At 36.7% G+C, this 13,328-nt stretch overlaps 1 protein-coding gene across 2 annotated transcripts in view; it reads left to right on the top strand.

The window, feature by feature from the left end:
* dnajc10 (DnaJ (Hsp40) homolog, subfamily C, member 10) overlaps positions 1–11,590 on the top strand; it is a 74,174-nt gene extending 62,584 nt beyond the window's left edge. For both annotated transcript variants that reach the window (XM_043693461.2, XM_087988964.1), the window contains exons 21-24: positions 2,029–2,176; positions 5,772–5,894; positions 7,112–7,228; positions 10,751–11,590. In XM_043693461.2, the coding sequence (XP_043549396.2) occupies positions 2,029–2,176; positions 5,772–5,894; positions 7,112–7,228; positions 10,751–10,762 (400 nt within the window). In that variant the 3' untranslated portion in view covers positions 10,763–11,590. The remainder of the gene's footprint in view (positions 1–2,028; positions 2,177–5,771; positions 5,895–7,111; positions 7,229–10,750) is intronic.
* The last annotated feature ends 1,738 nt before the right edge of the window (positions 11,591–13,328 follow it).

Here is a 13,328-nt window from a genome sequence, read left to right as displayed (position 1 = left end):
CAACACCTCTTCCTTTTTAATAGCAACTTGGCTTAGAAATTCGACACAGCCTTCCCTGAGATCATCCTCCTCCGATTCCTTCTCTTTGTTGAATACCAACTCAAATTATTCATTTAGGATCTCATCCACCTCTACTGGCTCCACATGTAGGTTCCCTCCTTTGTCCTTAAGTGGACTAACCCTTTCCCTGGTTACCCTCTTGCCTTTTATATATGTATAAAAAAACCTTGGGATTCTCCTTAATTCTATTTGCTAATGACTTTTCATGACCCCTTTTAATTCCTTATTTAAGTTCCTTTCTACTTCCCTTGTATACTTCAAGAGTTTCATCAGTTCCCATCCTCTCAGATCTTACATATACTTCCTTTATCTTCTTGACCAAGGTCATAACATCCTTGGTCATCCAAGGTGCACAAAACTTGCCGTACCTATCCTTCATTCTCGCAAGAATGTGCCGCTCTTGCAATTGCCATTTGGAATACACCCATATGTCCAATGTGGATGTACCCTCAAACAGGCGCCTCCTCTCAGAATTCTCCAATCCCTGTCTAATATTGTTGTAGTTCACCTTTGCCTGGGGACTGCTGTTATCCCTATCCCTGAGTATCTTAAAACTTATGGAATTACTGTCACTACTCCCGAAATGCTCCCCCACTGAAACTTTACTCATCTGGCTGGGCTCATTCCCCAAAACCAGGTCCAGTTTCACTCCTTCCCTGGTTGGATTCTTTACACAAGCAGCTGCTTTTTGATGCCTCTGGCACCGACCGTACCAGTGAGATATTCCTTGCTTCTGTTTCCACCATTACACATGTTTAAACATTGAAGAGTAATCTAGTAAAAGACAGTAAAACAGTCCAGTTTCACCCACATTAAACATGTCTCTTGGTGCATGCTCCTTTTGGGCGAGACTAATTTGCAGCCTTCACCACGTTTTCCCATGATTTCACAATCAGCATGGCCTCGTTGCACCTCTGGTTGGCACAATCATTTGACATGTGCATAATTTCAGCTAATCCAGAGTTACCAGTTTGGAGCTATAATAGGATTTGCTATTCTACTGGTGGGAATGGCTGACAACTTTGCCATAGCCAGAGTTGCAGTTATTTGAATTTGAATTTCACTGTTTGAAAAGTTTGCATTTTCTTGAGTTTAAAAGGTTGAGATATGGAGTTTGAAAAGGTTGAGATGATCCAATCAAAATCTTTTAAAAGATTTATATTCGAGAGAGAAGGGTGTGGAGAAACTGTGTCCTTTGGGGATTCTGGTAGAAGAAGCACAACTTTAGGACAAAGAACATAAAAAAGTACAGCACAGAACAGGCCCTCTGGCCCACGATGTTGTGCTGAGGTTTAATCTTAACATAAAATATAGTAACTTAACCTATGCACCCCTCAACTCACTGCTATTCATGTGCATGCCCAGCAGTCGCTTAAATGTCCACAATGACTCTGCTTCCACCGCCATAGCTGGCAGTGCATTCCATATATTCACAACTCTCTACATAAAGAACCTACCTCTGACGTCTCCTTTATATCTTCCTCCTAAAATCTTCAAACCAAGACTCCTTGTACCAATCAATCCTGCCCTGGGCAAATGTCTCTGGCTATTGACTCTATCTATACCACTCGTTGTTGTGTATACCTCGATCAGGTCTCCTCTCTTCCTCCTTCTTTCCAGAGAGAAATTGAACATTTGGGAGTGAGCTAAGGAAGCACTTTATTCTCTCAAAGCGTAATTAATCTAGAACTTTACTGCAAAAATCTATGAATGTTGAGGGTCAATTAAGATTGGAGACTGGGATCAATTGATTTTTTTTTTGTTATGAGGTTGTTAAGGGTATCCATCAAAGGTAGAAGAACAGAATTAAAGTACAGATCTACTGTGATCTGATCAAATGGAAGAACAAGCACAAGGGCCTGAATGGAATGGCTCACTGATTTCTCATGAAATTGAGTGCCATTCCTTTGTTTAACTCTTGCATTATTTTAATTGACCAACATCTTTAACTTCTTTTTGTTTGCTCAGATTTCTTCCGCAAACCTCTGTAGAATTAACACCGGAAGATTTTACACGACAAGTATTAAAAGGAAAGGACCATTGGGTAATTGATTTCTATGCACCATGGTGTGGCCCTTGCCAGAACTTTGCTCCTGAGTTTGAGCTTCTTGCTAAGGTAAGAATCATATAATAGACATTTACAGAGGTTTGTCAAAAGTATTTAACTCTGGGGAAATAAGCACTATTAATACTGGTGAAGCTTTTGGTCTTTCTATGCTATCCTTTTTCATGAAATTAGCCAATTGTCCAAAAAACTGATGCACAGGCAACAGACACTTTATACTTGACAGGAGGTATTTATTAGTTTTCTGAATATATTGAATTATTTTAAAGTTATTAAATGAAATTAAACTGTTTACAAATTCACATCACATCCATTTTGAAAGTGACTCACTGTACAAATGAAATACATTTTTAAAATGCATTTTTTAGCAGAAACACAGAACCATCAAAAATAGGAGCGCACACAGCCTGTTTGGCAACTGAAAATTGTATTGCATTGTGTATTTAGCCTGAATTTACAATTAGATAAAAGGGAGGTGATGGCTGAGTGACATTATCGATGGATTGTTAATCCAGAAACCCCAATAATGTCCTGGGGCCATCGGGTTTGAATCCCGCCACATCATGGTGGAATTTGAATTCAATTTAAAAAAAAAAAAATCTGAAATTGACTTGAATGATGACCATGAATTCATTGTCGATTGACCGAAAAATCTATCTGGTCCTATAATGTCCTTGAGGGAAGGAAACTACCTTCATTACCTAGTCTAGCATACATATGACTCCAGACCTACAGTAATGTGGTTAGCTCTTGATTGCCCTCTCGGTAATTAGGGATAGGAAATCAATGCAGACCTAGCCAGTGATACCCCAATGCATGACTGAATAAAAGAAAATTAAATTTATAGCCCCCTTGTTTTTCATTAATGCAACAAATGTTGCAAACAGCCGCATTATAGATCACAGAAGATCAGAATTTTTAATTCTGCATTAGAAATGAGAGCTGATTTCAGTTCCACAACTAACAGGAAGTTGCTTCTTCATGCATTTATCGCAGAATCTGTCATTTTAGTCCAAACGTATAAATTAAGGTTATTGTCCTCAAAGTATGCAAAGTCACTAAAAGAATTTTAAAAGCAATTAAAGAACGTTTTATTCATGCATTTAATTCTTGCAGTTCACCCCAATAATGTAGGTAAATGATGAAAAAAATGCATCACAAATTTTGCATTTTAAATGGAATTTGAAATGAAGATAAGTGTTGTTCTGTCATGGTGCTTCTTATAATTAGGTAGTGTGTGTTGCATGCATCATTAATTTCTTTACTGGATTCTGTGCATTTTTCGTCAATTGACTTCATGCCTCTTGTCCAGAAAACGTTGTGAACAGTACAAAAATATAAATTAGTGACCAGGGCAATGTTGGTTGCTGCTGGATATTAATCTCTCTTCTAAAATTATAATTATTCAACTTTCATTACCAGTGAGAGTCTTCATTATATCTATGCCTTACAGTTGGTGTGATCCTTTTTATATACATATGCTCTTGTATTTATATAATTGATAGTATAAGATATATAGAAGCAGAATTAAGCCATTGAGTCTCTTGAGTCTGCTCCACCATTTGATCATGGCTAACGATCAAGCCCATACTCCTGACTTCTCCTGATCACATTTGATTCCCTTATTATCAAGAACCTATCTATCTCTGTCTTAAATATAGTCAGTGACTTTGCCACCAGAAGGGTGTGGAGGCCATGAGTTCCACAGAGTCACCACCCACTGGCTGAAGAAATTCATCCTCATGCCTTCATTCTCAAGCTGGAACCTTGCGACTTAGCCCCATGTATTAGTGGAAACATCTTCTCCACATCCTCTGACTTAGGTAATTTTTAATGAGATCCTCCCTCATCCTTCTAAACTCCATCGAATACAGATCCAGAGTGCTCAACCACTCCTAACATGACAAGCCCTTCATCCCTGGGATCATTCTTGTAAGCTTACACTGGACATTTCCAATGCCAGCATAGCCGTTCTTAGATAGGGGCCTAAAACTGCTCACAATATTTCAAATGCAGTCAGACCAAAGCCTCATACTACTAAGGCTGTATATCCCTGCTGTTGTGCTCTTGTGTTCTCACCCTCTTGAAGTGAATGCAAACATAGCGTTTATCTTTCTTTTTTCTATAAATATTTTTATTGAAAAGTTTTTTTAAAATCTTTTATAAAACATTTATATATAAAGAAAAAAAAACACCATCAAAACAAAAAAAAGTACAAAGAACAAGGCCATAACATAATACCAACTGTCAACTTAATGGGTGGCACAGTGGCACAGCAGTTAGCACTGCTGCCTCACAGCGCCAGAGACCCGGGTTCAATTCCCGACTCAGGCGACTGACTGTGTGGAGTTTGCGCATTCTCCCCGTGTCTGTGTGGGTTTCCTCTGGGTGCTCCGGTTTCCTCCCACAGTCACAAAGATGTGCAGGGTCAGGTGAATTGGCCATGCTAAATTGCCCATAGTGTTGGGTAAATGTAGGGGAATGGGTGGGTTGCGCTTCGGCGGGTCGGTGTGGACTTGTTGGGCCGAAGGGCCTGTTTCCACTCTAAGTAATCTAATCTAATCTAACTCCCAAGTTCCCTTTGTGCTTCAGATATCCAAAGTCTTTCTCCATTTTGAAAATAGTCTACACCTATATTGTTCCTACCAAAGTGCATAACCCCTCTCACTTCCTCACATTGTATTCCATCTGCCATTTCCTGCCCACTGTCCTAGTCTGTCCAAGTCTTCCTGCAGCCTCCCTGCTACCTCAAAACTACCTGATCGTTCATCTGTTTTTGTTATCTGCAAACTAAGTAACAATGTCTTCAGTTCCTTTGTCCAGATCATTAATATGTTACTTGGGTTGTGGTGATCCCAACAAGGACCCCTGCGGAACTCTATTAGTCACTGGCTATTATCCTGAAAAAGACTCCTTTATCCCATTCTGCCTTCTGCCAGTCAGCCAATCCTGGAATATCAAATGACCTTATTAGTTCTTAATGTGTTTTGAAAATTTTCTACTGGTCTTTTAATTGGTAACTGTAAATATTTCTCCTATTAACCTTCAATCTGAAAGCAATCTATACTGGGAAGTCAAATTAGCAGCTATTACCAACCAAAGCACTTGCAATATCCCTGTTTTGACACTGAGCCTCTGATCCTGGGCTTCAGTTTTTCTTGTTTTAAAACAACACTTACAAATTGTGAGCCAAAAAAACTACTACTTTGCCTTCTGTACTGAATTCCCACGCAGCTCCAAATTTCCCAAACTGTATTACTCACTCAGGCTGTTTCATTCCGGATGGGATCTCTCCTTCCTGACTGCGCAGTTTTAAGTTATCTGTTAATACATCTTCATATATTGAATGCCTGTGATACTTTGACAATACAACACAAAGGTACAAGTAAGTGTTTTCGAGGATATATAGAGTGCCAGGTTTCCTTTGAAATTTGTGCAAAACTTTTGTTTTTGTCTCATGCCTAATTACAAAGCCAGCTTTGTTACTATCAGGGTAAAGACCTTTGGTGACAAAGTAACTTTGTTTCCTTTGCCATGAAAACTGCCTTTTCTGCTGAAATTTCCAGCTTTTTATGTTCATATTTCATTTCTAGTATGTGTATTATTTGCACATTCAATACATTTGTCAACTTTTTTTTAAAAACAGTCAATTGAAGGTGAAATTAAAGCAGGGAAGGTGGACTGTCAGAGTAACCCGCACACTTGTCAAACAGCTGGTATCAGAGCTTACCCTACAGTTAAATTCTATCCATTCCAAGGAGAAAAGAAGGTAAACAATTGTGCTATGTCTTTGTTGTAACCAGCCATCACACATTGCACACTGATAGATAGACGTTACTCTGTATCCTCTATTCAAAACTTATTTTGCACTGTATCAGTTTGCACTTCCAGCAAGATAACTGGGTGAGAGAACAACTAGACTGGGACTAACAATTTATCATTTAATGGCACTTCATCCATCACTTTGAACACTCACCCTCCACATGGCTAGCATGCAGAGGGAGCAATATGCACTATATGAAGGTTCTATGCAGCAACGCATTAAGCTTCCTTCAACAACATTTTCCAAACCCTTGGCCCCATCACTTTGAAGAAAGGAAGTTAGTATTCATGTGGAAACATTGCTTGCTTCCAAGTCGCATGCTGGACTATAACATTATTCCTTCACTGTCACTGGGTCGAAGTCCTACACCACAGACTGCAACGGTTCAAAATGATGACCACCCACCACCACCACAAGAACATTCAGGGATGAAAAATAAATTCTGGCCTTGTCAGTGACACTTGCATTCCAAGATTTTTTTTTTAAAAACCTTTTAACTTTCTGTGAAAGTTTGAGTAAATTGTTTAAAAAGTTCTAAAAAAATTAATGGGGAGGGTGAGAGTAACATACCTTGCATGTAAAACAAACAGCATAAATTTGCCAGCAAGTTCTGAAAATTCGCAACTGACACCTTATTCCTGAATCCAGGGGGCTGTTAATTGTTTTGCATATCTGTTATTACTGTATAAGTTATTTTTCTAACAACCAGCTCATTAATCGGAAAGCAGTTTTTATTTTTTCTTTATTTCTCAATACCTGCGCTTGTCAACATTCCCAGCGAGATGAATCAGTAAGTATGAGATTGACCTTTTTTTCCCCACTGCCTTTCACCTCCAAGAGCATTGTACACCAAATAAATAAATAACTTTTTAAAGGGAGTCTACCAGTGCTTTGAGAGAGTCAGATGGACAGTATCTGGTTCTAATGTTTTTTTAATAACATAATTCCCATCCTGTTCATCCATGTAGGCAAATACATAGCATCCATGAACGCTTCATCTTCGTGGCTCAGTGATCGTGAGCATTTGCATGATAGTGAATCATGCATTTTCCTCTTCTGTCCTTGCATGTTTGCAAGCATTGCAACATCATATGTTCAACTCTTATTTTTCTCTAGTATTTATTATTTGATTTTGCAAACTATTTGATGTTTTTGACTTTCAGAAAAATGCTGCAGGAGAATATATAAACAGTAGAGAAGCAAAAACAATATCCCAGTTGCTGAGGAAGCGATTGGAGGAGCTTCAACCAAAGTTAAAAAATGCATTTTCAGCTAAAAAGGTAGCTAACGTATTGTTTGCATTTTTTTCTAAAAAGTTCAGATCAATTTGTAACCACCGAACAACGTAGAATTCTTTGTTTTATTAGTGAAAAACTTCATGAATTTACAAGAATTTTCCTCCGTTACCTTTAAGTAATATAACCCACGCCAAATTACGGTGCAGTAATCAATTTTTTTTTAAAAAGCTGTCTTTGATCACTTATCCACATTCATATTTGCAATAGAAGCCAATTTTAATTGAATCCCTATTATATATAGAAGACTAAGATGTGCAGGCAACTGTAGCTTGTTCCAAACACGTACAACTGTACATCAGAAGGTCAGAGTGGGGATGTTCGCAATCCATGTTCAACTGTAACAAGATTTGGACAATATACAGGATTGGATTGACAAGTGGCAAGTAACATTTGCACCACACAAATTGCCAGGCAATGACCATCTCAATAAGAAATAATGTAACCTCCAACCCTTGACATTCACTGAATCCCTCATTACCAACATCCTTGGGTTACCATTGACTAGAAACTCAACTGGACTCGCCACATAAACACACTGGCTACAAGAACTGATCAGAAGCTAGGAATATTGTGGTAAGTAACTTGGCTTCTGATTCCCCAAGCCTGTCCACCATCTGCAAGGCACAAGTCGGCAATATGGTGGGAGATGCCCCACTTGCGTGGATGGGTGAGCTCCAACAACACTCGAGAAGCTTGACACCATTCAAGACAAAGCAGTACGCTTGATTGGCACCACATCTACAAATATCCATTCCCTCTGCCATCGATGCTCAGTAACAGCAGTGTGTACTATTGACAAGATGCACTGCAGAAATTTACCAAAGATTCTTAGACAACATCTTCCAAAGCCTCAACAACTTCCATTTAGAAGGTCAAGGACAGCTTATGTATGCGAACACCACTACCTGCAAGTTCCCCTCCAAGTCACACACACCATCCTGACTTGGAAATACATCGCTGTTCTTTTACTGTCTCTGGGTCAAAATCCTGGAATTTCCTCCTAATGGCATTGTGGGTCAACCCACAGCACATGGACTGCGGCAGTTCAGAAGACAGCTCACCACCACTTTCTCAAGAGCAACTAGTGACAGAGAATAAAAATACTGCCCAGCCAGCGAGACCCATATCTCTCAAAAGAATTTTATTTTTTAAAATGTGTACACTTATGGTACATGACAGAAATTGTGTTTAGCCAAGAAAATGTGGAATACATTTAAGGAATTTAAATCACTGATTTATTCTGACAAGCCATGTGATATCTAAATTTCCACAATTATTTTCCAATCTATTTTATTTCCTAAGGCAGGTGAACAACCAAAAGCAAGGGAGATTTTCAAGATCAAGATTTTGAAATTTCATCTTGACCAATGAAATGACTTGAATTGTTCAAGCCAGGAGACACATTTTTATGTTTGGTCATCCAGCATGTATAATGGAGTGATTGAGCAGTTTAGGCCTATTGTTGCTAGAGTTTGAATGAAAAGAGAACTAATAAAGGATGTAAAATGCTAAAGGGGATTAATAAAGTAGACTTAGAGTGAATGTTTCCTCTTGTGGAGCAATCTAGAACAAGAGGTTGTAGTTTTAGGCTAAGCGGTGGCAGATTTAAAACAAAATGGGGAGAAATTACGCTTCTCAAAGGGATGTGAATCTGTGGAATTCTGACCCTTGAGATACTAGGACTGTGAATACATTTAATGAGTTAAGGGGAGCAGAAAAGAAAGTGAGTTTGAGGCAGACATGAGATCAGGCATGATCGTATTAAATGGCAGAGCAGGCTTGGTGGGTTGAATTGTCTACTCCTGCTCCCAGTTCATATGTTCTTACATGATGTAAAAATCAAATTGAACTGTAAGCATGCATTGTGGAAAAGTGCTGCATTCCCGCTCCTACCTATTGTTTGCTTCAAGTTATAAATGTTAAAATAAATTCTTGAAACATAAGATTAATTATCCCATTTAATACTATTTCCTGCATTTCTCTAATTACTACCTCTTTTTCCCCTCAAGAAGACAATGATTTATGAAGGGTTTCCATCCCTTTTGCTTTAGAACCCCAGTATCTTGCTCATATTTGAACTCAGTTTTGCTCTTGAAAGCATTCAAACATCTGGAAGAATTAAATCAGAATTGAAAGGGCAGTTTTGAAAGTGTTGAAAATTTATGATCCTGCATTGAATAAAAAAACAACAAAATCATATATAGGGATATATATAAATATATGTATTCCAGCATGGGTAATCCAAGAATGACAATCGCTGAAGTTTCATATTCTCTGCTCCTTGCCAAGGATATACTTGGCAAGGAGCATCATTACATCCTTGGGTGAGAATAATTCATTTGATACAGACAATGAATAAACACTTGCATTTGTATAGCGCCTTTTAATGTTTTTTTTAAAAGCTTAAAAACTTTCTTTTTAAGTGTTGCACAGCTTATTGTCACTAATTTGTCAAGGGAACATTGTCTGATTTGTCAATAGACCATATTATGAATAATTATTTCCATTTAAGACACCAGAGATGAAGTCTTGATGTAAAGGAGGTGGTTACACTTCTATTCCAGGAGTACCTACTTTGATTGATAATTGGTTATCTCTGTACTTAAATTACTGTAGGTTTCCAATTTTCAAGAAGTAAAAGCCACTGAAAATTAAACGTTTAACTTGCTTCTGATTGAGAATAATTCACTGTTTTCAACCGATAATAAAAGTATCTGTTAACGTTGCACCAACCCAATGTGAATTTTGCAACAGGAATTTAATCTCTTATCTGCTGAACGGAGCAATGTTGCTGAAAAGTTTATGACCAGACAATAGCTCTATTCCATTTACAAATTCATGTCAACTGTTTTTACAAATTATTTACTCTCCATGAATGTGAAAAATTGGCAAGGCCACTCCTATTGGCCATGCCAGGTTATCTTGAGAAAGTAATGGTGGCGCCTTCTGAAATTGCTGTAGGTTTTGTGGCAATTGTGCTCCTGCATTGCTGTAATGAATTCCAGATGTTTATTCTAGCACTATAAATGTGTCGCTTGCAAGTGATTAAATTTGTTATACTGCTGTTCCAATAATAGCTTTTTGATTTGTCCCTTTTTTTGTCTTTTGGATTCCAAATTTGATAAATCACCAATGTAGTCATTCTGATTTAATTCTTCCAGATTTTTGAATGCTATCAAGAGTAAAACTGAGTTCAAACTGACTATGATTCTGAATTGTCCACTTTCTAAAATTTAAATATTAATTTTGGTACTTTTTTCAGTTCAGCTGCTACTAGTTCTGAGTGAAAACTTGTTTCATTGTTTTTGTCAATTTCTGAAGCTGACTGGCTCTCTAGTTTAGAATGCAAGAAACCTTTCAGCTTCAATTTTAAGATAAAGTTAGTAAATGTTAACTATGTTAAAGAATAAGCACTCCATTTGTTGATTGCATTTGATGTATTAATTCTTTTTTGTTTTTAGGTAATGTTTTCCTTGCATTTACAATTCTGCTTTCCCATTTCAGGATGAATTATAAAATTGTGACCTCTGTAGATTGATCCTCAATGTCAACTGGAAATCTGCAGCAACAGAAATCTGAAATATACAAAGCAAATAAGATTTTAACATAACATTTAATTTGATTGTGGAGTATGAGATAAAACTCATTCTGTGGACAAAGTTATTCACCTGTTTTAAAACAAGATGAACAACTGTAAAATGATGCACCTAAGCAAGTTCCTTGTTGGCAAACTGACCAAAGTTCCTTCCTCACTACGTATTTTGGCACATTTTATCATGTTGAAATTTATATAGTAATATTTTTGACATCCCTTGTCCAACTATCCCAAAATATTTCTAAAATTTTGTTTTGAACATCTAATATTTCCACTCCCAGAAGCATCACTCAATTCATTTTAATATGATAAATGAATTGAGAAATTGAAACTTCTCATTACCAGCCATCTCTGCTGTAATATGTTTTGCTATCTGTAGCAAGTTGAAGAGATCACTGGTATTATTATGCACTGATGATAATATATTATGTGGAAAGGATTGTTTTGTTTTGACAGTAACAGAAATTTGATTTTTTTTGTGTGTAGAATGTTTGAATAAAGTAGTTGGGAGTAATGCACATGATTTTGTTGAAACTGGTGAACCCAATTAAATTTGTATTCATTTTCCACATATGTTGTTGGTTTTGTTGGATTGTATTCCATATATAGTTTCCTTATTTAATGTTTGTGGAATTATTTTGTTTTAAGAACTGAGCAAAGTTAGTGAATATTCCTCTATAAATTGAGCAACCAATGCATTTGTAGCTGTGGCTACTTTCAATAAATTCTAGGATTTTAGTTGAAATCTATTGCTTGGACATCATATATTCTATTTAATTTGACCCAGTGTTTAAAATTCAGGCAGTTCATTATGTTTTATAATATGAATTTTAATTGTAAAATACTTCAGCAATTAAACTTCTGACATGGTTTTAAGATCTGTGTAATGAAAGAGGATAATTATTAGTCAATTGAACTCTCTTGCAGTGTAGGAAAGTCTCCTAGCAATGAAGTGCTTACTCTTGGTTTATATAGTACTTGATATTTGCCATGAAAAATGTAGATTTTAGGATTATGGCACATTTGGAATTAAAATGTTGTCAGTCTTTTGGACATTTGAAGCATATTGCTAACTGTTAAATCCATTCAAAAAACAAATCTGGGTGTTTATATTGATATATTGCAGCTTTACTTCAGGGGACAATGACTGGCATTTTATATTGGACAAACACTAACCAGAATGAACTTTTAACTACTTTGCGAGTTACATTTTGTGTCCAATGCATCTTCTCTCATGTTTTGGTTTTGTTTAGTTGAACATACTTGTTTCCTAACTGAACATTTCACACATGCCTTAAATCACTTCAGAATAGTGTTAATTAGTCCTCAAAGCATTCAGGTCAACTGAAGTAAATTTTAACTTTTTCGACTTTAATGTTGTTATGACACAGAGTGCACTTAAAAGAAATAACTAAACAAGCAGCCAAATGGTAACTCCAGAGAAAATTCTACTCTCATATTCTGGGATGTATAAACCCTTTATCCATTCACACATGCAAGGTTCGGAAAGGATAATATTGGAACAATTACATTTTTTAGTAATTGTTGCATTTACTGTAGTTTTCTATAGTTACAGCATAATAAAATAGGAATATGGTTCATACAAGCTATTGATTCTTTCTTTATTCTGTGTTCTATTTCACATATTACCTGACCATCACCAAATTGCTGATAATTAGATTCATTAGGAAGAACAGTCACTGAAAGATTTGTTTTTAAAAACAGTGCTGGCCTTACTCTATTGAATGGAACGGTACTAAAGGAATATTTCATTTTTGGAAAAAAACCCACCTTTTTATTTCTTGGTGTCTGAAAACCTATTTTCTTTATACAAGCTTGGTAGTCCATCTTGTTTAGAATTAAGTTTTTTTTTTTGCAAGGTTCTGGCATGGTTTGTATGATAGTTTATACCGAGCAAGGACATCAGTAAAAATAAACTTTATCAAACACTATATCACAATGTTACCTAATTAATACTTAACTATCAAAACCACACATGTCTGTCTGCTAGGCTTTGAGGGTATTTTGCACATACAAATTCCTAAAGTTACAGAGGTCTAGACAGAAAATGTCTTAACAGAATCAATTAGCCTCTCAGTCCATTATATCGTGCAATTCCTTGTTAACTATAAGGACTTGAGCTATTGCTCCAGGTCTCTAATGTTGTAGTGTAGTTATACCTGACCTTTAGCACAACAAAGAGCTTTCTGTGGGACAGTGTCCAAGTCATCTGACTTCATTTATGATTTTTTTTAATCCATGCATCATCAAAGCTGATCTTTCTCTGCTACTTTTACTAAGTCCTTGATACAGGCTAGAGCTAACCATCTGTTGCTACCAAATAATGCTGATATTAGTAAGTATATATTAAGAGGAAAATTGCTCATTGAAGTGAAATAATCTAATACCTTTGCAGTTGCTGCTGGTTCCTAGTTTTACTCCTATAACTTTCCTCGGGCATTTCTGACACCTGTACGGAGATCCAAA

This window comes from Chiloscyllium plagiosum, unplaced genomic scaffold (genome assembly GCF_037043375.1).
Source record: "Chiloscyllium plagiosum isolate Xiang-an unplaced genomic scaffold, Cpla_swu_hap1 HiC_scaffold_7, whole genome shotgun sequence".
NCBI classification, from domain to species: Eukaryota; Metazoa; Chordata; class Chondrichthyes; order Orectolobiformes; family Hemiscylliidae; genus Chiloscyllium; species Chiloscyllium plagiosum.
Note: the sequence above shows the minus strand (reverse complement) of the source record. Positions and strands in the feature narration are given on the sequence as shown.